Source organism: Chelon labrosus (genome assembly GCF_963514085.1).
Source record: "Chelon labrosus genome assembly, chromosome: 3".
NCBI lineage: Eukaryota > Metazoa > Chordata > Actinopteri > Mugiliformes > Mugilidae > Chelon > Chelon labrosus.
Genome location: NC_140339.1, coordinates 293,395 through 317,777, shown reverse-complemented (window position 1 = coordinate 317,777; position 24,383 = coordinate 293,395). Strand labels below are relative to the sequence as shown.

Here is a 24,383-nt window from a genome sequence, read left to right as displayed (position 1 = left end):
GGGGGGGGGGGGGGGATTATCTGAGCGTGACCAGAGAAAAGACTGAGTTTTAAACCAATGAGAGACGCTCTCAGTCTGGAGAGACCCTTCATCAACCAGGACCAGGACCAGGACCAGGACCAGGACCAGGACCCTTCATCAACCAGGACCAGGACCAGGACCCTTCATCAACCAGGACCAGGACCAGGACCAGGACCAGGACCCTTCATCAACCAGGACCAGGACCAGGACCAGGACCCTTCATTAACCAGGACCAGGACCAGGACCCTTCATCAACCAGGACCAGGACCTCAGAGACTCCTCCTCCTCGAATCAATCCTCAGTAATATAATATAATATAATATAATATAATATAATATAATATAATATAATATATCTTTTCTCTTTTTCTATTTTTTCATCCTCCCTCCTCTTCTTCACATTCTTCTTCTACTCTTTCTTCCTCGTCTTCCTCTTCTGGTCGTTAATGTCAGATCTCAGAGACTTTGAATATCTAATGATTCACATTATCCAGACATTAACTACAACTATATACACTACATATATAGTATATATACAGTATATCTAGTGTATATATATATATATATATTTATATACAGCTCTGGAAAAAAATAAGAGACCACTGCAAAATGATCAGTTTTGCTGGTTTTGCTATGTATTTATTTAAATGAACGTTTTTGTTTCATTCTATAAAGTGCTGACAACATTTCTCTCAAATCTGAAATTAAAATATTGCCATTTAGATCATTTATTGGCAGAAAATGACGACTGGTCACAATAACAAAACAGATGCAGTGTTTTCAAACCTCGAATAATGCAAAGGAAACATTTCTTAAACAACACAACACTAATATTTTAACTTAGGAAGAGTTTAGAAATCATTATTGGTGGGATAATCTCAATCTTTAATCACAGCAGTGGTTTTTTATAATCTTCCTCATAAAATAAGATTTGGTTGAGGTGATCAGCTGATCAGTGTCTCAGTCAGTAGAATGAGGAGACTTGTGTTGGAATCGAACAAACACTGGAACGGACTGGCTGCCATAGATGTAGAGACGCTGACTGAAGAAACATTTGTGGGAGTGGTCCCTTAATTTTTTCCATATATATATATTCATCTATATATATATAGATGAATGTCTTTATCTATAGTCATCCTTCTTATCATCTCAACCCTCTGTTTACACTAGCTGTTTTTTTTTTCAACTTTTGGTTAGCTCCTTGAACCTGATGCAACATGTAAATATATTAACGTATTTACTTTTATATAGTTTCACTCGTCTACCTTATTCTGTCTTTTTTTTGTTTTGTGTTTTGTCGCTGTAACACCTTAATGTCCCACAGAAGACGGAATTAAATCCATGTTTTTATTGTTTTATTGTGGAAACGACTGATGCTTGATGACTTCCTGTTTGACTCTGAACAGGTCAGAGTGAGACTGGAACTGAGGATTTATTATATTTAATCAGAGTAAAGATCAGATAGAATCTCTACTTGTTAGAATTATTTCTGACATGTTAAAATATAATAATGATATTATATATATATTAGTGCCACTGTATAAACATCAGACTATTTATTTAATGAATTTTAGGTCAGTTAGTTTTAAATAAAATATGTTTTAATAGAAGAAAAATAAAAAGATTTCCAGATTTCAAACTGTTACCATGACAACAAATGACCAATTAACACCCCTATAATAATGTTTTTTTCATTTTATAATTTTATTAAATACGTTTGAATGATCATGTTTCACTGATGTGATGTCATAAAACCCTCTGAATTTAATTTAAAGTTTTAAACTCTATTTAAAGTTGATCTGCTTCATTTTGGTTTATATTAGACTTTTATTATTAATGTCATTACAGCTGTCTAACATGTATTGTATATAAATATGTATATACTATATTCTATATATCTCTTGTGAATGACTTCCTGTTTACATCAAGCCTCTGCTGCCCCCTGCTGGTCATCACTCAAACACACACACAGTCAAAACTTAGTTTTTATTCCACAACTAGAAGCTGATCACAGTAAAGACACGTTGCTATGGAAACATGGAAACAGCTGACAGGTGTAACACAGCAGCCTTCTGGGAAATGGAGTTGAGCTGGTTTCAGTCGTCTCCTCCAACAAGGCTGAGCAGAGCCTTCTGGTAGTCTCCTTTAGTGTGCTCCTATAAAACCACATTATTAATATTAACATTCATATTTACATTAACACCAATACAACAACAAAAACACAATGAAACAGGCGTAGGTAAAGTAAAAGCTCTAAAGTGTTGATGTGACTCAGTTTAATCCTCATTGAGTTATTGAAAGCCTCAGGCCCGGACCTTATCTGTGGTCACACACTACACCACTGTGCTGAACAACTCAGTGGTGTTTTTTCCCATCTTTTTCAATTGTGTGTTGATACCTGCAAGCTCCCAACAATTTGGAAATCTTCCACTGTTATTCCTATTCCCAAAATAAATAGACCTAGGGAATTACAAGATTTCAGACCGGTGGCGCTTACTTCTCTTGTAGTAAAAAACCTTGAGAAAATCCTAAAAGAAGAGGTTCTCAGCTTGGTCGAGGACAAACTTGATCCACTTCAATTTGCCTATCAGAGGAATAAAGGAGTGGATGACGCTAAGCTTTTTATCTTGGACAAAATTTATAAGCATCTGGAGAAACCCAAATCTCATGCCAGGCTTTTATTTGCTGACTTCTCATCAGCTTTTAACAAAATGCAGCCTTATATTTTGATTGAGAGGCTTGCTTCTCATTTTAATCTGCCCGACCAGCTTTTAGCCTTGTTCTTAAACTTTCTGACTGATAGGACACAGAGGGTTTTAGTAAATGGGGTTACATCAAAAACCCAAGTCTCCAACACAGGTTCCCCACAAGGCTGTGTACTTTCCCCGCTCCTGTTCATTTTATACACGGATAGCTGCAGGTCTCTTAAAGAGGACAGCTTTTTCGTTAAATTCTCTGATGATACTGCTCTGATGTCACTCCTCCATGGTGCAGAGTCAGACCACGGACGTGCGCTTCCTGATTTTGTAAAGTGGTGTGACAACAGCCTTCTCGACCTTAATGTTCTTAAAACTAAGGAACTCATCATCGATTTTAGAAAAAAAGGGACAAATACCTCAGTATGCAGGATCCATGGTGAGGATGTGGAGATCGTAAATTCTTATAAATATCTGGGTACGGTTTTTGATTGTCAACTGAAGTTTGAAAATAACTCTGATTCAGTGGTCAAACGTGCCCAGCAGAGAGTCCATTTATTGCGCAGGATTAATTCCTTCGGGGTCTCCAGTTCTATACTGTGCACTGTGTATTTGTCATATATTGAGAGCCTTCTTACCTTTTCTTTCATTTGTTGGTTTGGTAACATTACAGTGAAGGACCGAAACTGTTTAAATAATATTGTGAAAGTCTGCTCCAAAATTATTGGAATTCAAATGTGCGACCTGAATTCTCTTTGGGAGAAACGTGTCCTCCAAAAAGCAAAAAGTCTGATGAACCAACATCATATTCTGGAAGATGAATTTGTTCTTATGCCATCAGGTCGGCGTTACTTGCAGCCCCCCAGAAAGACAAACCGTTACGCAAGATCATTTATTCCTTCAGCAATTACACTACTAAATACTGAGCTGAGGAAATAATTATTGACTGATCTGTTCTTGGCACAATGCACTTTAGGAGCTACGGATATGTGCAATTCATCTTCCATTTATTTATTTATTTATTTATTGCGTTTTTACTTTTTTTGGTAATTTTTAATTTTGTATTTATTACTGTGTTTTTATTAAGCACACATTATCTTTTATTCTGGGCTGCTATTTTTATTTTTATTTTTATTTTTATTTTTATCTTATTTTTATTTTTCTCTATCAGGACAAGCAGTTATTTGTATTCTTTTTATCATTATCTATTCTGCTTCTGATGTCTTTTTATTTATAAATTGTATTTGGACCCAGACCTCATCGCGTTACTCCTGCTATATACTATTGCTGTGTGAATGGTTGTATGTCTAGATGGTGGATTGTAGAAACTGAATTGCCCTTCGGGGATTAATAAAGCTTTCTGTATCTGATTCATGAATTAGTAGGTTATAATTAGTGTCAGTAATTATTAGTCTTAATTAAAATGTTGAGATCTGATCTCAGTTTGTGTGTCTGTAAATCAGCAGCGCCATCATGTGGTCAGTAGAATATTGTACCAGCTGCTGTCTCTAATGGATCTCTACCTACCGCTGGATCAGAACCATCAACACCAAGAGTTATTTACTGTCTGGAAGGTCTTCTTCCTCCTCTGAACAGTGAGGTGGCATGGATTTGTTAAAATGATTAAATAAATGACATAAATATCTACCGTTCATAAGACAAACTAGGTTAAATGTCATGCTGTGTTCACTGTTCCTGCTCAGTGTGGGACTTTACTCACAGCGATGGTCTGGTACAACGACCTCTTGTGCTGCTGCTTAAACTCCGTCCTGATCTTCATCAGGTCGATTTCACAGCGAGAAACTATGACTCTGGTCAAGACCTTCTCCTTCGCCCCTTTAGTCTGAGACGGACACAAGACCACAGACAGCCAGTCAGAGGACAGACAGACCACAGACAGCCAGTCAGAGGACAGACAGACCACAGACAGCCAGTCAGAGGACAGACAGACCACAGACAGATAATCAGAGGACAGACAGCCAGTCAGAGGACAGACAGACCACAGACAGATAATCAGAGGACAGACAGCCAGTCAGAGGACAGACAGCCAGTCAGAGGACAGACAGACCACAGACAGATAATCAGAGGACAGACAGATAATCAGAGGACAGACAGCCAGTCAGAGGACAGACAGACCACAGACTGGTTTTGACTGGACCCACCTTCATGGCGTCGTTGAGTCTGTTGGCGAAGTAGAGCTGTCTGTTCTCAAAACACTCCACTGTGAAGAGAAGAAGAGGTTTTAAAGGACCCCCCCCACTGAGTGGTTTGATTGACAGGTTCATGGCTGATGGACGTACCCAGCGTCAGGAAGGACTTCTCCAGATCTCCTTTCACCTCCTTCTTGATGCTCTCCTTCATGTCGTAGGGGCTGTAGCTCTTATATCTCTCAAACACTGACACAAACATTTCACATTTTAATGAACGCTGACGTCATGTGTGGTCACATCAGATACAGCATAAAATAATCATCAGATCATGGAGTGGAGAGCAAAGAACCTTCACTAATCATCTAATAAATCATCATCAGGTGAGACTCTGGGGGTGGTAACCATGGTAACCTTTACTAATCATCATCAGGTGAGGAGTTTCCAGGAGGGACAGAAAAAACAAGATGAACCAAGATGGAATCAATGTGGACAGAGACCATGGAGGAGGACGAGGACATGGCGTTGCCCATTTGCACACACACATCAGCATGGGATCCAGGGATTGAACCGCTAACCCTCTGGTTCGTGGTTAACTCGCTCTACCTACTGAGCCACAGCCGCCTGAGCCAAGGAGGAGGACATGGAGGTGGAGGACACGGAGGAGGACACGGAGGAGGACATGGAGGTGGAGGACACGGAGGAGGACATGGAGGTGGAGGACACGGAGGAGGAGGAGGAGGACATGGAGGAGGAGGACACGGAGGAGGACATGGAGGACATACTACTGCCACTAGTGTTCCTGTTCTAGTGTGATTTCTACTCCTTCCTCTACCCATTTACTTTTTCTGCTGTTTCTCCTTCTCTCTTCTCTCTTCTTCTTCTACTTTTCTATTTCCAGTAGATGTGTTGCTCCTCTTCATCAATAAAGATGTTTTGATGTAAACACATTTGACTTTAATTTGACATTAATCACTAATTACTGACCTTTCTGAAGGTGGGGGACGCTCCTCTGGGACATGATGGAGATCCAGGTGGCTACGTCAGTCCCCTTCCTCTTGACTCCAGCTTCATACAAAGACTGAGAGGTTGAAGACAGAGGCAGGTAAGAAGAGTTCAGGTAACAGTTGATTGATTGATTGATTGATAGATAGACTGGTCCACTCACTCTGGCGTCCTCGTCTATCTTCTCATAGTCGATGACGTTGGACGGCTCGTCTCTCTTTGTCTGGACATCAAACAGCAACAGACAAACAATCGTTGATGAAACTTAACAACAAACAGAGACGATATAATAATAATAATAATAATAATAATAACTGACTAATTGTTAAAGTTAGCATCTTGAAGCAAGGTGTGGCTAAAAGAGTAAGTGTGGGAGTATTTTCAGAATAAAAGCCCTGGTAGTACCTGAACCAGGGACAGCAGCAGTTTGGCGAAGTCTCCTGACGTGTCTCCTGCTACCTCTTTGTCCAGCTCCTTCTTAAACACTGCACAGACACCAAGCTAATGTTAATGCTAATGCTAGCCACACAAGTTAGCTAGCTGTCTCATTAGGTTTAACATGCTAACAGTAGCTTTCACTATAAATGTAGTGATAATTAAATAATCATTAAATTACATTTAATATTTTATCTGATGACTTTGATTTATGTCCAAATTGAATTCATAAAATAATAATAATCTTAGAGAACCTTAGAGAAGCTGTAACTGAATTAAAACGTCTCACTTATTATTTTAATGAAGCCATGGTGTCACATGATAACAGAATAATCTAAAATTAGATCAGACGTTTTAACTGTTGAAATCTGAAACAATGGACTTTAAATCACAGGAACATTTAAGATGTATACTTTAATATTAGTGTTGTTCTTGTTTGTAATAAAATCTGTCAGTTCAGTAAAACCTTGTCTTATGTTTGAGCAACTAGAAATGTTTCTGTAGTTCCCTCCAGTTGCCACTAGGTGTTTTAAGTATTTTATTCTTCTCCTGTTTCTTCTGCTGACGTTATGGATCAGGTTTGATTATTAATCCTGAAACACTGACTGTCTTTGTAGACCCTCTTGATCTCCATCAGTTCTTCGTTGTTTCTGGAGCAGACGATCTCGATGAGAGTCTCCTCGTCAGTTCCCAGACCCTGAACAAACATCATCCTTAATATTTTTAATAAAAGTCAAAAACGTACGTGCCATGACGCCACCTACAGGCGGGCGGAGAACAAACAGACCTTCATGGAGGCTTTGAGCTCCGAGGCGTCGTACTGGGCCGTGCTCTTCATCAGACCCAACATCAGAGCCTCCAGAGATCCGGACAGCGCCCCCTTCAGGGCACTGATAAGATCCTGGAAAACACAGAGGGACGTGGGATTAGAACATAGATGATCACTGAAGCCCTTTTCATCATTCATTAAACTGTAAAGTTGCTGTCATGGAAACTTGGGGAAATCCTAACTAACATGCATTTCTATTTCTAGTGCGTCTTTCACCTTCTTGCCGATTCGTTCGTATTCGAAGGCGATCTCTCTGCGCTGCACGTAGTTGCGTCTGGTCAGGATGTCGATGATGGTCTGTTCGTCCACGCCTGCATCAACAAACAAGTTTAACTTTTCTTTTCACACTCATATGACTCAAACACACTCTCTCTGTCTGACTCTGTCTGACTCTTCTCCAGCTCACACACAGCCATAGTACAGTCAACCTGGAAAATCTTTCTGCTTTTACAGCAGCTAACACACAGGAAGTAGAGTCAGCTGGAAAATCCTGCAGCGATGCCCCGCAGAGATCACTCCTTGTTCTACAGCCTGTCTGCAGTGGACGTTGGTCAGATTTAAATGATAACACGGTCGGACGTGAACAGAATCCAGGAAGTAATCTGAGCTGAGGGTGGATGAGAGCAGAGCTGAGTCTGAGTGAATCCACTAACTGGTTTCTGAATGATGATGAGGTCGAGCTGAAGAAGACTTGTCACTGAGCAGCAGCAGCTGATGAAGAAATCTGACCAAGGAAAGGTCGCCTGGTTAATGAGATGTTCTGGACTGGTGGAGAGTTGGACATCTCTTCGCTTGTCTTTGTAGGTTTTCTTGGATTGACAATGACTGGACGACTGAGGACCTTCACGTGAAAAATGAATCCACTGCAGAAGAACTTAAAGTCTAACACCTCTGAGGTTCAGGCACTAACAACCATCCTGAACATGTGGGGGTGGTCTGGGTCATCCAGTTCCTCTTTGATCCAAACTCAACAAGTATCTCAGAACACAGTCCCTCTGGTCCAGTCCCGCTGTACGTCTGTCCTTCCGGTCCAGTCCCGTTGTACGTCTGTCCTTCCGGTCCAGTCCCATCTGTGTTTTTCTTGTGTTTCCTGTTTTTATTTTGAAAGCTTCTTCCCTGGTGTGTCTTGTCTTGCCTGTCTTCCCTGTTGTCCTCTGATTGGTTGATTGGTTTCCCCTCATTAGTTCCACCTGTGTCTCATTAACCAATCAGCTCCTAGGTTTATCTGATCTGTCTTTCTCTTGCTCTTTGTCAAGTCGTGTGTCTCCTGTGTTTAGTTTCCTGCTTGTTGTTGTTTCCTCATGTCTCCTAGTGATTCCTGATGTTTTGGATTACCTGTCTACCCTGCAGCACCTTTTGTTTCTGATTCTGTAAGATTTCGTTAAAGACCAAAGATCAATTAAAGAAGGTCCTGCCTCACCACTCAACACATAACAACATCTGCCTGCATCTCTGCTATCTGTCTCCCTGGTGTCACGGTGTCATGGTCGGGGCGGTGGCTTTCCTGGACTCTCACCTTTGGTTTTGATGGCTGTCTCGATTCTGGCGGCGTCCTTGGACGGGTCAAAGTCTCGAGCCGGCACAACGGTGGGAAATTTGGGCTCCTCCTCCTGCCGAGGATGGAGAATAAGTGTTAGCTACGACAGAAAAAGACTCTTAATGAATTAGTTGTATCCATAATTAGTCACTGATAGTAAAATCATAGGTTAATAGCTGTAATCTGGGAACATAAAACAGACCGACTCAGCAGTGACCTGGTTCCTCTGAGGATGAAGCTTCCAGGGTTCAGGTCTAATCTGAGTCTTTGTCTTCAACTCATAAATCAATCAGATCTTAACATGTGAGAGTCTTTCCATCTGGTTCCAACATCTGGATCATGTCTCCAAGTCAACCAGCAGCTGTTGATGGTTCTGATCCAGCGGTAGGTAGAGATCCATTAGAGACAGCAGCTGCTACAATATTCTACTGACCACATGATGGCGCTGCTGATTTACAGACGCACAAACTGAGATCAGATCTCAAGTGCTGGCTGGGGACGCATGTGGAGACACATTTATATTAAGACCAGGTGGAGACACAGAGATGGTCAGGTGAGATCAGGTGTTTCCTCCAATAAACTAATATTCATTTATAACATGAGTCAGAGCCAAGCCCACCAGGTCCAGTTGTTTCAGATTTTTTGTGATGAATCTTTGAAGAGTCATCAGTTTATCAGCTGTCTGATAGTTGAGATATAACTCTGGGTGGAGAACAAACCTTTATCTACTTTATGACAGCAGTAAAACAGGAACGGTCCCGTCAGATATGAAAATATAACTTAACTAAGCTAGAAAAACCTTTCACATAGTTTACTTTAGAAGATCCACATTCATTTAGATTTAATAAGTAGAAGATAAACAACCAGATGACATTCAGAGACACAGGAGGTGATTTGAGGTCATTTGTCCTCTTTATTTAATCCTCCTAGATGCATGGTGACCAGGTCTTTATCAGGTTCTCAGAAAGTTTAATTCGAATCAAAACTACGTCAGATTTGAATAAATCAGGTTCGATGGTTGATGGGTCACGACTCTAGATGTCATTTAAATAGAATAGAAAAGAATAGAATAGAATAAAACTTTATTGTCCACCGAGGTGGAAATTTGGCTTCGGCTCACCAACACAAAGGACAGTACTAAAATACCAAAGTTGACAAATACAGACAAACAGCATTACATTGACATAATAATAAATACAGTAAGACAGTGGATGGCAGTTGAAGTCACTACATGTGGCTTGGTCACTTGGTTTTGTTAAGAATGCCAATGGCATTAGGGATAAAAGACTTTTAAAAAAAGAAAGGTATGTGGAGTAAATCAGTGTTTATCTGAACCAGACCTTTTAATGAGTCTTTTTAAACGTCTGTTTTAATATGAAGGAGTAAATGTATTTGTCTCCTTTGCACCTCTGGACAAAGCTCAGCTGATGAGGTCTCGTTAATGTTCCACAGATAAATCATGAATCACTCACCGCTCCATACGACAGCGTCAGTTGACCCAGAAACTCAGACACCAGCGCCATGATGGATTCACCTGCAACAGTCAAACGTCCGTGTTACACCTTCACTCTGTTATTTGATTTGTTTTATAGGAAACTAATCCTGATGTTTGAGAACAAGTCACCATCTTTGAACTGACCCTAACAACGATGGATGGTGAACGGAGCTCCAGAGCTCCACAATCACCTCAGACAGACTTTCATTTAATTCATCTTAGACTGGTTGGAAATCTGCTCCATTTTTATTCCATCAGTGAAGAACTGACTTTTATTCCCGTTAATGACTGGATGAAGCTAAACCCAGAAACTAGCAACCACTCACATTTAAGAAGAAGAAGAATTTGTCAAACCAGATCCTGTAGTTTCTCTACAGAGTCTTTAGAGTAAAGTTCAGTTTTATTTATTTTATTTTCTGACAGTGAGGGTCCGTTGTTCTGGGTTTTATGTGACTGTCAAGCAGTTATCTGGTTCTGAATCATATTCATCAGTGGACAGGGGTCAGCTTGGACACCCTCACTGGTCTCAGATCCACTGAGTGGTCTGACTTGTTTCTATCAGAACCAACAGAACCACACAGGTCAGACTCAACGATCCTTGGTCCGTGACCCTGGTTCTGATCCACTGCAGACCAGGATCATGGAGAGGTTCTAACCCAGTCAGCTAGACATCACAGTGTAGACCCTTCACCTGCTTCTAACATCAACTCTAATGATGAAATGTTCCCACCTGTCTTGCCTGTCAGTGGTCATAATGTTACGGCTGATCGGTGTTGAATGCCCATTAACAGCACTTAAAACCACCGGATGGAGCAGAGAACAGAGGTGGAAAGACTGGTTTCCTCCTGAAACTTTCTAAACACAGATGAACAATAGTGTCCAGAGTCCAGCGTTGTAAACATCAGGTACTGGAGGTGTGTTTGATTTATGGACCGGGACGTTCCTGAGGGTGTGTTGGCAGATAAGGAATCAGAGCTCCAGGAATGTGGAGCCTGTTGTGTAACAGACGAGTATAACTGCAGTTATTGAAGTGTTGTTAAGTCATTACTGGAAACTTTCCTCCACCTTTGACCCTCTTACAAAAGCAGGAAGTGAAGGTTTCATTGCTGAGCAACAGCTGCTACAAACAGTCCCAGCGTCTCAGAGCTTCTTCTGTTTGCAAACATCTGATCTGACCAAATACATTCACCTCCAGACGGATGGAGCTAAAACTACTGACCCGAAGCAGAGATAGAATAACTGTCAGATGATCTTTTAAAAAGTTCCTGGCTGCAGACTCACAGTTTCATCTTTTATTTATCTCCCAGAAGCAGCAGATCAACGAGGGATTAACTAAACAACACGTCCCTTGATTCTTCTGATTTATTTCAATTAATGAGATTCATTCATCTTTAATTATCCAGTAGCCTAAATTTGGATTTAAAGTTGTGTGATTAAATCACATAAATAACATAACAGTTACTGCTTCTCTGCTAAGCTAAGCTAGTTTTCTTTTAGCAGGACGACGTATGTGGTATCTAAGTAACTATAAAGCAAAATACATATTACAAGATAAGCTATAAATCTATAGTTGAGAGTAAGAAGCTCACTGTGAGGCTAAAGTTATAGTAAGAAGCTTCTAAGCTTTAACTTTTAAGCTAAACTCAGATAAATCACAAAGTGGAAGTCAATGAACAGAAATCTTGGTGGTGAGATAGCTGTGGCTAGCCTTGGCTAAAACTTGATCTTTTCTCTGCAGATAAAAAGAATCAGTTTAATGATGTGATATTTTAATTGCTCACTGTTTTATCGCTAACAATTAGAAAGACATCAACTAAACTGGTCTTGATGAAGTCAGCTAGCTTAGCAGATCGCAGTGCATCTTTTTTTCTGGGTGAGAGAGTTGTGTCATGATTTGGAGTTTAATAACCTTTGGATGCTTTTATAATATATTACATTCAGACACAGACATGACATGAAGGTTATTGATCAAACTGGTTTTATTCTACAGTCTCTCCAATAAGATGGGAGTCTTATTTTGAAGGTCCTTAGAGGAAGCTGCTGAATGAAGAAATCCTCGTTTTTAACGAATGGTTCGTAGCTTAGCATTAGTAAGAAGCAATCATGAAACACTCTTATTTTAAAGTGTGCTCCATTCAGCACACTTTAAAACAAGAACATTTAGTTTATCTTGTAGTTAAAGAACCAAAAACACTCAGATATCTTCGTCTGAGTTAAACACTCTGGATTCATGTGTTCTTACCTTCAGATCAGCAGAGAGGCAGCAGCAGCAGCAGCAGCAGAGTCTCCGTTATGATCCAGAACAGGACAGGGTGTGGTGTTTAAATACCAGCTGACTCACTCTCTCTGCTATCTGAGACTCCGTGGATCAGACTTTTACACATCAGACCCAACACATGGACAGGAATTCCTCATGGAGGCTCAGATCAAGGTCAGAAGAGGAGACGCTGGAGTCTGATTGGTCGCCCGGTGTGACTCCATTATAGTTCTGCAACAGTTAATCACATAAATAACACTTTCCTGCAACACACATCAGTCGGGTCAATAAACCAGTGGACGCAAATTAAAACTAAATGAGGAACAAACCGGTTGGTTCAAACGTAAAAGAGGAAAAATGTTTAACTGGAACAAATTATCTGCAGAAACTCTGATGTCTCTGAAGACAGACTAAGTTCATAACGTCAGAGTCAGTTTCTCTGTGATTTATTGTCATCAATAAACATAACCTGTGGTATTAATACTTTCATAATACTCATGAATACTTCCTCTGTGCTTCTGGTTGGTTGCTCAGTGTCATGGGAGGAGGTTGTAGTATGTAATTGTTTTGATCCTCCACTAGCAGTATTAGTTTTATCCTGTTTAGAAGCTCAGGAACAGTTTCATGTCCAGGTTCAGTGCAGCTAATTTTTGTCTTTGCCCAGTCGTCTCAGGCCCAGTCATTACTGTTCAACTAGTTCTGCTAATATTTCTCCAGACAGTGGGAGATAGTGAAGGTGTGGTAGGGTGGAGCGGGACAGTCGAAGCGTTTTATGGATCTCAACAAGGTCACCACGTTTCAGGTGACGATCACCAGGAAGTGACCTCACTGAGGGGAGGTTGTACACTGATAATGTTGCGGCTGGAATGCAGGGTGGACCCAAAATGCAGAGATATCAGTTGGCAAGGTTTAACAAGTGTTTATATTCCAGTTCTTCAACACAAGGCAAAAAACTACAAACTCAAAATAGTCGCTCAAAGTAACAAAGCAAGGCAGGCGGCGACCGGAGGCTAGCAGACATCAGGGAACTGAAGCAGTAGAGAATGGAATCATCCGACAGTGGCGTCGAGGGTGAACTGGCTTTTATGGGGTGGTGATTGTGAGATGGAACTCAGGTGAGCTCTGCAGATCCTAAGGAGAAAGTGGGTCAGCCACGCCTCCGAGCCACCACCTGCACTGCTGGAGAAAAAGTAAAGGGAAAAACTGAAGAACACAAGACAAAAAACCTCAAACCATAACAGTACCCCCCCACTAAGGGACGCCACCTGGCGTCCTACCAGGCTTGTCAGGGAACCTAGCATAAAAGTCAGATAACAAGACAGGGTCCAAAAGCATGGAACGTGAAACCCAAGAGCGTTCCTCGGGGCCGTACCCCTCCCAATCCACTAGAAACTGGTAACCGCGGCCTCGCCTGCGAACATCCAGAACGCGGTTGACTGTGAAGGCTGGGTGGCCATCGATGAGGCGGGGAGGAGGAGGCGGGTCCGGTGGGGGATTCAGGGGACTGTCAACCACTGGTTTCAACAGAGACACATGAAAAACTGGATGTACCTTGAGTGCTGCAGGGAGTTTCAGTCGTACTGCACTGGGATTAATAATGCGTTCAATGATATAGGGGCCGATGTATCTTGGAGACATCTTGCGGGACTCGGTCTGGAGAGGGAGGTCCCGAGCGGACAGCCAGACCTGCTGACCCACTTTGTATTCTGGGGCAGGAGTGCGGTGTCGATTGGCGACCTGCTGGTTCCGGGCAGCTGTCCGTACTAAAGCCGCACGGGCCTCCTGCCAGACCCGACGAGCTCGGCGGTAGTGGAATTGGACTGAAGGAACAGCAACCTCCATCTCCTGACTGGGGAATAGGGGGGGTTGAAAACCGTTAGAAACCATGAAAGGAGACATACCCGTAGCAGAGCTGACCAGGGAGTTGTGGGAGTACTCCACCCAGGGCAAGTATGTAGACCAGGAGGTTGGGAGACGTGCTGCCACACACCGCAGTGATGATTCCAGGCTCTGATTTGCCCGTTCCGTCTGGCCATTGGATTGGGGATGATATCCTGAGGTTAAGCTGGTCGTCACCCCTAAGGCTCGGCAGAAACCCCTCCACACCTGAGAAGTGAACTGTGGACCCCTGTCTGAAACAATGTCCTGGGGGATACCATGTAGGCGAAAAACATGTTGAACCAGGAGATCAGAGGTTTCCAAGGCCGAGGGGAGCTTGGAGAGTGCGACAAAGTGAACAGATTTCGAAAAACGGTCAGTGATAGTCAGAATAGTGGTGTTACCTTCAGAGGGAGGAAGGCCGGTGACAAAATCCACAGCAATGTGGGACCAGGGGCGATGTGGAATGGGTAAGGGTTGAAGGAGACCTGCTGGGGGGCGGTGGGAGGGCTTATTCCTGGCACAGACGGAACAGGCAGTAACAAACTCCCTCGTGTCTGAGGTAATGGTTGGCCACCAGAAGCGCTGCTGCAACAAGAAAAGAGTCCGGTGTATTCCAGGGTGACAGGCCACCTTAGATGCATGCCCCCACTGGAGCACAGGAGTTCTCATAGACTGGGGAACATACAGTCGTCCGGGGGGACACCCGTCTGGTGCCGTTTCCTCCTGCTGGGCCTCTTGGACCCTCTGTTCAATTTCCCACCTGGCCGCCCCGACCACACAGGATGACGGTAGGATGGTTTCTTCTGTGGCCTCCTCTTCTCCTGATGTGAACTGCCTAGAGAGGGCATCTGGCTTGACGTTTCGTGAGCCTGGGCGGTAGGTGAGGGTGAAGTTGAACCTTCCTAAGTAGAGGGCCCACCTGGCTTGGCGTGAGTTGAGTCGGCGAGCTGAACGGAGGTAGGCCAGGTTTTTGTGATCTGTCCAGACAATGAATGGCTGGACCGCCCCCTCCAACCAGTGCCGCCATTCCTGAAGGGCCAGGACCACCGCAAGTAACTCTCGGTTCCCCACGTCATAGTTCCTCTCAGCTGGAGTCAGGCGTCGGGAGAAGAAGGCACAAGGGTGAAGTTTGTGGTCAGCAGGCGAGCGCTGGGAGAGGACGGCCCCGACCCCTGAGTCGGAGGCATCAACCTCCACAATAAACTGGAGGCCTGGATCAGGATGAATAAGAACAGGAGCTGCAGTGAACTTAGTTTTTAGCTTATCAAAAGCAGCCTGAGCATCGGGTGACCATACAAAAGGTCTCTTTAATGAAGTTAACTGGGTGAGAGGGGCAGCAAGGCGACTATAGTTACGGATAAACCTTCTATAAAAGTTGGCAAATCCCAGAAATCTTTGTAATTGTTTCCGAGTGGTGGGAGCAGGCCACTGTTCCACTGCTCTGATCTTTTCAGGGTCTGGTTTGAGCTGCCCCTTCTCGACCACATAACCCAAAAAACTAATGGAGGCGGTATGGAAATCACATTTTTCTGCCTTTACAAACAACTTATTCTCCAGCAGTCTCTTCAACACCTGCCTGACATGGTCAACATGTTCTGCATAGCCACGAGAAAAAATTAAAATGTCATCAAGGAAAACAAAAACAAACCTGTTCAGCATGTCTCTAAGCACATCATTGACTAGAGCCTGAAAAACAGCAGGAGCATTTGTTAAACCAAAAGGCATAACTAAATATTCAAAGTGTCCCAAGTGCGTGTTGAAAGCAGTTTTCCATTCATCTCCCTCTTTAATCCTGATTAAGTGGTAAGCGTTTCTCAAGTCCAGTTTAGAGAAAATGACTGCATCGTGGAGTGGTGTGAAGGCCGAGTCTATCAGCGGGAGAGGGTACTTGTTTTTGACGGTGATGGCGTTTAGTTTGGTGTAGTCTATACAAGGTCGCAGAGTTTTGTCTTTTTTATCAACAAAAAAGAACCCCGCACCAACTGGGGAAGAAGAGGGACGAATGAGGCCCGCTGTAAGTGAATCATTGATGTATTTTTCCATAGACTCCTTTTCTGGTTTGGATAGGTTGTACAGTCTTTGTGTGGGCAGAGATGCACCAGGGAGCAGATCAATAGCGCAGTCATATGGCCGGTGTGGTGGAAGAGTGAGAGCTCGGTCTTTACTGAAAGCCTCTTTTAGATCATGATATTCACAGGGAATGTTTGTTAAATCTATGTTCTCAGGTGGTGTAGGCACAATGGTGGAGTGTTTGGAGATGGCTGAGAGAAGACAGTGTTGGTGGCAGTGATCACTCCAACTATATATGGAAGCTGTTGACCAGTCTATGTGTGGGTTGTGAGTTTGAAGCCAGGGCAGACCAAGAACAACAGGGGTTAAGGGGGATGATATGACATATAGTTCTGCAAGTTCATGGTGGTTACCTGATAAGGTTAGTTTGATTGGCTGGGTTTTGTGTGTGACGCTATCAATGGGTCTGCCATCAATAGCCAGAACTCTTTTGGGTTGGTCTAGCTGGTAAATTGGGAGATCATGTTCTTGTACCAAACCAATGTCTATGAAGTTGTCATCTGCTCCCGAGTCAATTAATACGTGTACGGGAAGAGTCTGCTGTGTCCAGTGTATCATACCTGATAATCTGATGCGGTTAGTGGAGGAAGCTGTGGAGATTTGGCTCACCAGGGTCCTCCTAGCTGCTGGTGAGCCTGTCCTTTTGGTGCCTCAGGACACTGTACCCGATAATGTCCCTCCCGGCCGCAGTAGATGCAGAGTTTGTTCGTGAAGCGACGCCGTCTCTCCTCTAGGGACAACTTAGCCCTCCCCAACTGCATGGGTTCCTCCACCATCGGGGAACCAGGGGAGCTGGTGTCTGCTCTGGTGTTGCAGAATGGGGGGCCAGTGGTGGAGGGGAATGACAACATTTGTTTGGCTGGAGCGGGGGCGTGGGAACGAAACCTCTGTCCCTGAGATCTTTCCCTACGTCTCTCCCTTATCCTGTTGTCCAATCTGATGGTTAAGTTTATCAACAATTCCAAACTATCAGACTCATCTTTGCGGGCCAACTCATCCTTTAATTCCTCTGATAACCCTTTAACAAATATCCCCTGTAGTGCTGTATCATTCCATCCACTTTCTGCGGCTAAAATGCGAAACTCAAGTGCAAATTGAGAAGCTGACTGGGATCCCTGCCTCAAGTCAAGCATACGGCTAACCGCCTCTTTCCCTTTAACAGGATGGTCAAAAAGCTTTCTCATTTCCTGGGTGAATGCTTGATAAGACTGAGTAAGTTCTGGAGAGTGAGTAGATAAAGCTAGCGCCCAAGCAGAGGCTTGGTCGGACAGGAGGCTCATGATAAAAGCTATTTTAGCCTGATCAGTGGCATAGGAACCTGGTTGTTGATGGAAAACTAATGAACACTGATGCAAGAACTGTGAGCATGTCCCTGGGTGACCGGAATACCTGTTGGGTGTGGGGATGTAAGGTTCACGGGCCATGGGCATGGGTGCCACAGCTGATCCTGGTTCAGGTGACGGTGTGAGCGGAGGGGGAGGGGCTGCACGAGGGAGAGCACCGAGTTGATCCGCAATGGCGTCCATCCTCCCTCTTAGCTCAGTAACTCCCGTGGCTAACTGTTGCAAGTGGTCCACCACTTGTCGTAGAGTGGAGTCATGTTCACTCACCAGAACGCTCTGTGTTGTGAGCGCTTGCATGAGGCGATCTTTCTCCGCTGGGTCCATTTTGGTCGGATGATTCTGTTGCGGCTGGAATGCAGGGTGGACCCAAAATGCAGAGATATCAGTTGGCAAGGTTTAACAAGTGTTTATATTCCAGTTCTTCAACACAAGGCAAAAAACTACAAACTCAAAATAGTCGCTCAAAGTAACAAAGCAAGGCAGGCGGCGACCGGAGGCTAGCAGACATCAGGGAACTGAAGCAGTAGAGAATGGAATCATCCGACAGTGGCGTCGAGGGTGAACTGGCTTTTATGGGGTGGTGATTGTGAGATGGAACTCAGGTGAGCTCTGCAGATCCTAAGGAGAAAGTGGGTCAGCCACGCCTCCGAGCCACCACCTGCACTGCTGGAGAAAAAGTAAAGGGAAAAACTGAAGAACACAAGACAAAAAACCTCAAACCATAACAGATAAAGTCACAGAAAGAAGCTAAGTATGAAGCTAAAGTAACAGAAAGAGGCTAACTGTAAAGCTAAAGTCACAGAAAGAAGCTAAGTATGAAACTAATTTCATAGAAAGAAGCTAACTAGAATAGAATAGAATAGAATAGAATAGAATAGAAAGCCTTTATTGTCATTATACACAGTACAATGAGATTTAAAGCAGCTCCTTAAAAGTGCACACAGTGCAATGTATAAATAATGTACTATAAAATAAAAACTATAGCTATAAAACACCTATGCGAAACCCACTCCAGTACAGACAGACAAATAAAAACAGATAACAACATACTTGATTCCAAAGTGGTGAGCAGCATGCAGTGTGGTAGAGGTAGTATAGAGGCGATATCAGTGCAAATATAGATGCAATTATGTCAGTTTGTTCAGTGCAAGTTTGAGTTCAGTATGGTGACAGCTTTGGGAAAGAAACTGTCCCTGAGTCTATTTGTTCTGGCAGATATGGACCTGTAACGCCTGCCAGAAGGCAACAGGTTGAAGAGATGGAAACCGGGGTGAGAATTGTCCTTTAGAATGTTCCTGGCCCTGCTGAGACAGCGGGAGTTGTAGATGGAGGTTATGGAAGGCAAAGGGCAGCCGATGATTTTTTGTGCGGTGTTGGTCACCCTCTGCAGTCTCTTCCTGTCAGCCTCTGTGCAGCTGGAGTGCCACACTGACACAGCGTAGGTCAGCAGGCTCTCGATGGTGGCACGATAGAAGGTCACAAGCAGGCTTGTGTGTAGTTGCTGCTTCCCGAGCACCCTCAGGAAGTGTAGTCGCTGCTGGGCCTTTTTAACCAGAGCTGAGGTGTTGACTGACCAGGAGAGGTCTGCAGAGATGTGGACCCCGAGGAATTTGAAGGACTCCACTCGCTCCACACGTTCGCCGTTGATGTACAGGGGGGCAGGGGCGGCTCTGTTCAGCCGGAAGTCCAGGATGAGTTCCTTAGTCTTGGTGATATTCAGTGCCAGGTTGTTAGATGCACACCACTCACTAAGTTTCAGGACCTCATCTCTGTAGGCCGCCTCGTTCCCCCCTGTTATCAGCCCCACCACCATTGCGTCATCAGCGAATTTGACAATGATGTTCTCTGGGTGGGCAGGACTGCAGTCAGATGTGTAGAGCGAGTAGAGAAGTGGGCTTAGCACACAGCCCTGGGGGGAGCCGGTGCTGAGAGTGCGGGCGGATGAGAGGTGGTGACCCAGTTTCACCTGCTGTGGTCGGTTGACTAGAAAGTCCTTAATCCATGAGCAGGTGGATGGTGGGAGCCCCAGGTTGGTAACTTGGGGATCAGAATGTCCGGTATTATTGTGTTGAAGGCTGAGCTGTAGTCGATGAAGAGCATCCTGACGTAGCTCCCCTGTTTCTCCTGATGGCTCAGCGCAGAGTGGAGGGTGATGGCTATTAAACTACTATTAAACCTGGTTCTGGTCCTTCATCCACTGAAGTCGTCTGGTAAAGGTGAGCAGGTTTACAGAGCAGTGCGATCCATCATAGTGATGATCTGAAGGAGAGACCTCTCTGTGTTTCCGTGGTAACTGTCAGAAAGGACTGATGAAAAGTTATAGTTTCACACCAAGGTTCAGTTTTCACTTGTTGATTTCTTTGGTTTCAGTAGGAGGAGGACGGACAGTGTGAATCCAGCTCTCTGCTCCATGTCCAAGTTTTCCAACATTGATGCTGCAGTTCTCAGATCATCCACAGGAGAGCAGGATGAGTCCAGTTCTGAACATGAGGGATTCATCATGTGACAGATGTTTAACTTCACGATAAAACACAGTGAATATATTTATGAAACCGAAGGAAGTTTATATAATTACAAAATACTGAGATCAACTTTCAGCATCAGCTGGACGGAGAACGGCAGCAGGAAGACAAGATGTAGAGGGAACATACAGTAGAAGCAGTTTGATGGATATGAATCTGTCTGGTGATACGGAAACCCGTCTTCTCTGAGACCTGGCTCACTCAGATCCTGAGCTCCAATCCTCTGTTTCGCTGACGCTGTACTTAACCTCGTTAGCAGCTAATCCTCATCAGGGCCACATTAACAGCTTTAGCATGCATCCGTCCCAGTGTACTGCAACCAAGAGGAACAGACAAACAAACAGAACCAGAACCAGGTTTAAACAAAGCCAGGTTTTAACTGAACCAGAACCAGAACCAAGTTTAAACTGAACCAAAGCCAGGTTTAAACAGAGCAAGGTTTAAACTGAACCAGACACAAGAATTATTTATTTATTATTATTATTCCAGTAAGAAGATATTCAGAGAGACAGGATCAAGTTAAAAACATTTCAAATAAATGCAGGGATGCTCTGTGCATGATGGGACGTCCCCCAGTAACCTAGACCTACTGCATGATGGGATGTCCCCCAGTAACCTAGACCTACTGATGATCAGAGAGTTTAGAGATAAGGACTTCTGTTTGAGCCTGGAAGGAGACAGTTACAGGTCGTCCTTTATGTCTTTAAGGAGTTTAACCAGCTGATAGATAAATAAAGCTGGGTGTCATCTGCACAGAGACGGAGGTTGATGTTTCCTGATAATATTTCATAGGGGAATCGTGTATAATCGTGTATAATACCTGGTCATCTATGTCACACATCTGTCTCTCAAACCCAAACAGCTGCTGGTCCGCCTGCAAAGGAGCTAATTCAGCTGGATGATCATAAAGTGGATTGAATTAAACACTAAAGTTCCTGTTATTTAGCCTAGCCCACTGACTACTATGTCAAAATATTAGGCACACTTGGTAGTTCAATAGTTCTACACAATGAAAACACAGTTATTAGAAACTAATGCTGAACACCAGAAGCAGAGCAGGACTGTTAGATTACAATCAAAATTAATCGTTTGACACAAATTATTTTTTAATACCACTGATTTTTAATTGATCTACACATGTTCTGTTATTATGACCTCGGTCTGACTGTCATTTGATAAACCAGGAAGTGATTAAAGCAGCAGGAACACTGTGGAAAGAAAGAAGAATCTAAAGTGTGGTCCCTATAGAGGGCTGTAATATGTAGGGTATAAACTGATCAAAAATCACAGAAGAAGAAGAAAGAAACGTAACGAGTAAAGGACATTCTTGATCTTCTTCTTGATCTTCTTCAGAGTCCTGTAAGTTCTCAACTAGAACTCAGTCATATTTACTGTGGATTTAAACTGAGTTACTAAACAGCTGATAAATGAACACGGAGATGCCTGGACAACACTATTCTGGACAGTATCTGTCACTGTTTTTGGTTCTCACAATAATACAAGGATCTTCCTCACTCCTATGTAGATGAGAGTAATGAAAAAAAAAAACCTTTAAGGTACATTTTGTGTTTTTAAAAGGACAATTAACTTAATATGTACCCCCGCCTCTCGCCCGATGACAGCTGGGATAGGCTCCAGCAGACCCCTGCGACCCTTAACAGGACTAAGCGGGTATAGAAGATGAATGAATGAATGAATTAACTTAATATGTTAACTTAGGAAATAATGCAATTAATCACATATATATTACTCATTCAATTACTAAAACTAAACTTTGGTATTAAAATAGAAACATCCTTAAATTCAGTTCACCACAACAAACCTCCAATGGATCCGAGAATTTTCAATACATAAAGTTGTAAGAGGTGAATTTATATACAAATATAACCTTATTAATTAATCTAACTGTTTGGGCCATAACATCATCTGCATAGAAACAGGCCCTAACACTGTGAACTCATGTTCGTCTGACCCCTCTGATTCTGGGAAGAAGAGGATTACTATAATCAGTCTTTCTGTCTTTTCTGACCATCGGCGGTTGCTGTGTAGAGGTTTCCCTTACGTCCATATTCTGAAATAATCTGAGTCTTGTCCCACTCTGTCCTGCTCTGCCCTTCAGTTCCTCAGTAATCCTGTTAGCAGAGTTCCTCTGTAATCCCAGCACAACATTCACATCCTCCAGGTCTTCACGGCGTCTTGACTGCAGCTTTGTGGGATGCTGCTGGATCCCGACTAAACAACTCAGGTAGGACAGAACACAGACGACACTTACACCGACTACACCGCCTACACCACCTAGACCACCTTCACCACCTACACCAACTACCCCCACAAACACAGCTTGACCCTGTATTCAGCTTTGGTAGACGGAGGCAGTTCCTGGCTTTGGTTTTGTTTGATCTAACCAACATGTGCAGAGGTTTGGTGTTTGGATGAAAGCATGAATTTATGATGTTTTTGAGGTCATAACATGTTTGTCCCACTTACAATCCTGGGGTGTAGCTGCTTTATGGACCCGTCCCATCTTGTTATAAACTTATTGCTCTGACTGTTGTCAGTGCCTTTACGACCTGTGAACTGCTCAGAGGTTGATATATCAGGTATCAGGGGGAGTTTGGGGTCTCGTGATTGTTTAACTGAGGCAGAGATAAAATACTGAATGTGTAGATTATTTAAAAATTGGAGCATTAGCATTCTAACCTAGCCCTAACCCTCTGTTTGCTGTGAAGGCAGTTAAACTGTTGACTGTAAAACCCACTGAAGGGAATTTGAATGTTTGGACACAGGATGAATCATTATCTGCAAACCACAACCTAAATCCATTTAGAGACTCTAGTGGTTTCACTAAAAGTCCTAACAAGGCAAACCAGGTGTGGCAGCTACAAGTACATCAGGCCGGTCCTCAGCTTCCATTGGGTTGTTTAGTACTGGAACCAGGCCAAGGCTACTCAGCCGAGACGAACATCTTAATCTACAGTTAATGGACTGAAAGTCTGAAAGGCTCTACACAATAACAGCTGATTTACCAGCTGGTTATCTGCAGCCCAGCTGATTGACTAAATGAGTGAAGGATTGGCTAGTTCGCTAACATGCTAGCTGACCAAAGAGCTGACTACATGTTTGAATCACCCCCCAGCTTGTTATCTGGTTTCCCGACCAATCTGTCAGGTTCCTAACCTCCTCACCTGGAGACTATGAACCAGCAGCAGATCTTCAGAGGGCAGTTTTAAATAATAACTGTCCAACTTGTTAACTGATTAATTTTCTATTACACTAGCTGGAAGCTTGTTAACCACTGACCCAGTTAGCTGTAACACCCGACTAACAGTCTGGTCACCCAGCTGACTGGTTGAACCACCAAACACTAAATGACTAAGCTGGCCGGCTCTACAGTGACTGGCTAAATGGCTAATTACCTAAGAAGACAGTGAAAGTGACAAACTGGACACCAGTTGAGATGGGTGGATGTCCAGTGACACAGCATCCTCTGAATCTGCCAGACCTCCTGCTGGGGGATTAGGGTCATGAGCAGTCAGCTCTAATTGAGACTGACACTGAGCCAGACTTGATCTAAACTCCATTAAGCAGAGCACAGTGAGAAGAGGGTCAGTTGTAAACTCAGCACAGATAATAGCTCAGTATTACCAGCCACCCTTATAAGTGTATGTATGTGTCTGTCACACTACAGGTGTAAATAATAAAACAGTATTTAGTTAAAAAATCAGAACCCTGTAAATACGAGGGACAGTCAAAATGGAACATATCATTACCCACAATCCTCTCTGCTCCACTCTGCCATGCTGGGTGTCATCAGAAACTAGAGAAGCTGCTCTATCCACTGATACCAAGCATCAGATAGCTGGAGCTAACCAGCTAGCCTCGGCATGGTCCTTTTAAGTCTACATCAACTACATGGTGACTTGCCTGACAGAATCTGGTGGATAAAAAAGGTGTATTACTAATTAATCAGACATAGTAACAGCCACAATGTTCCTGACACTGGGGATCCATGTCTGACCTATCCATAGAGACTAGGGTGGTGAACATGGACCTGATGGTTCTGGTTTCCTGATATTTTATTATTATCTGACAGAATAATGTTTCCAGATCAGTCACAGTGTCTCCTTGTGTGTTTCTTCATCGAGG

General features: G+C 43.4%; 1 protein-coding gene across 1 annotated transcript; it reads right to left on the bottom strand.

Annotated features, from left to right (window-relative positions):
• Positions 1-1,906: 1,906 nt before the first annotated feature.
• Positions 1,907-12,445, bottom strand: LOC311485656 (annexin A2-A-like). The gene is made up of 13 exons (XM_084541216.1): positions 12,407-12,445; positions 10,142-10,203; positions 8,649-8,742; positions 7,349-7,443; positions 7,091-7,204; positions 6,910-7,000; positions 6,274-6,353; positions 6,032-6,091; positions 5,851-5,944; positions 5,017-5,112; positions 4,879-4,937; positions 4,437-4,559; positions 1,907-2,176 (listed from the first exon to the last, which is right to left on the bottom strand). The coding sequence occupies exons 2-13, from the start codon at positions 10,190-10,192 to the stop codon at positions 2,117-2,119; spliced, it is 1,017 nt and encodes a 338-aa protein (XP_084397342.1). The 5' UTR covers positions 10,193-10,203; positions 12,407-12,445; the 3' UTR covers positions 1,907-2,116.
• Positions 12,446-24,383: the final 11,938 nt, after the last annotated feature.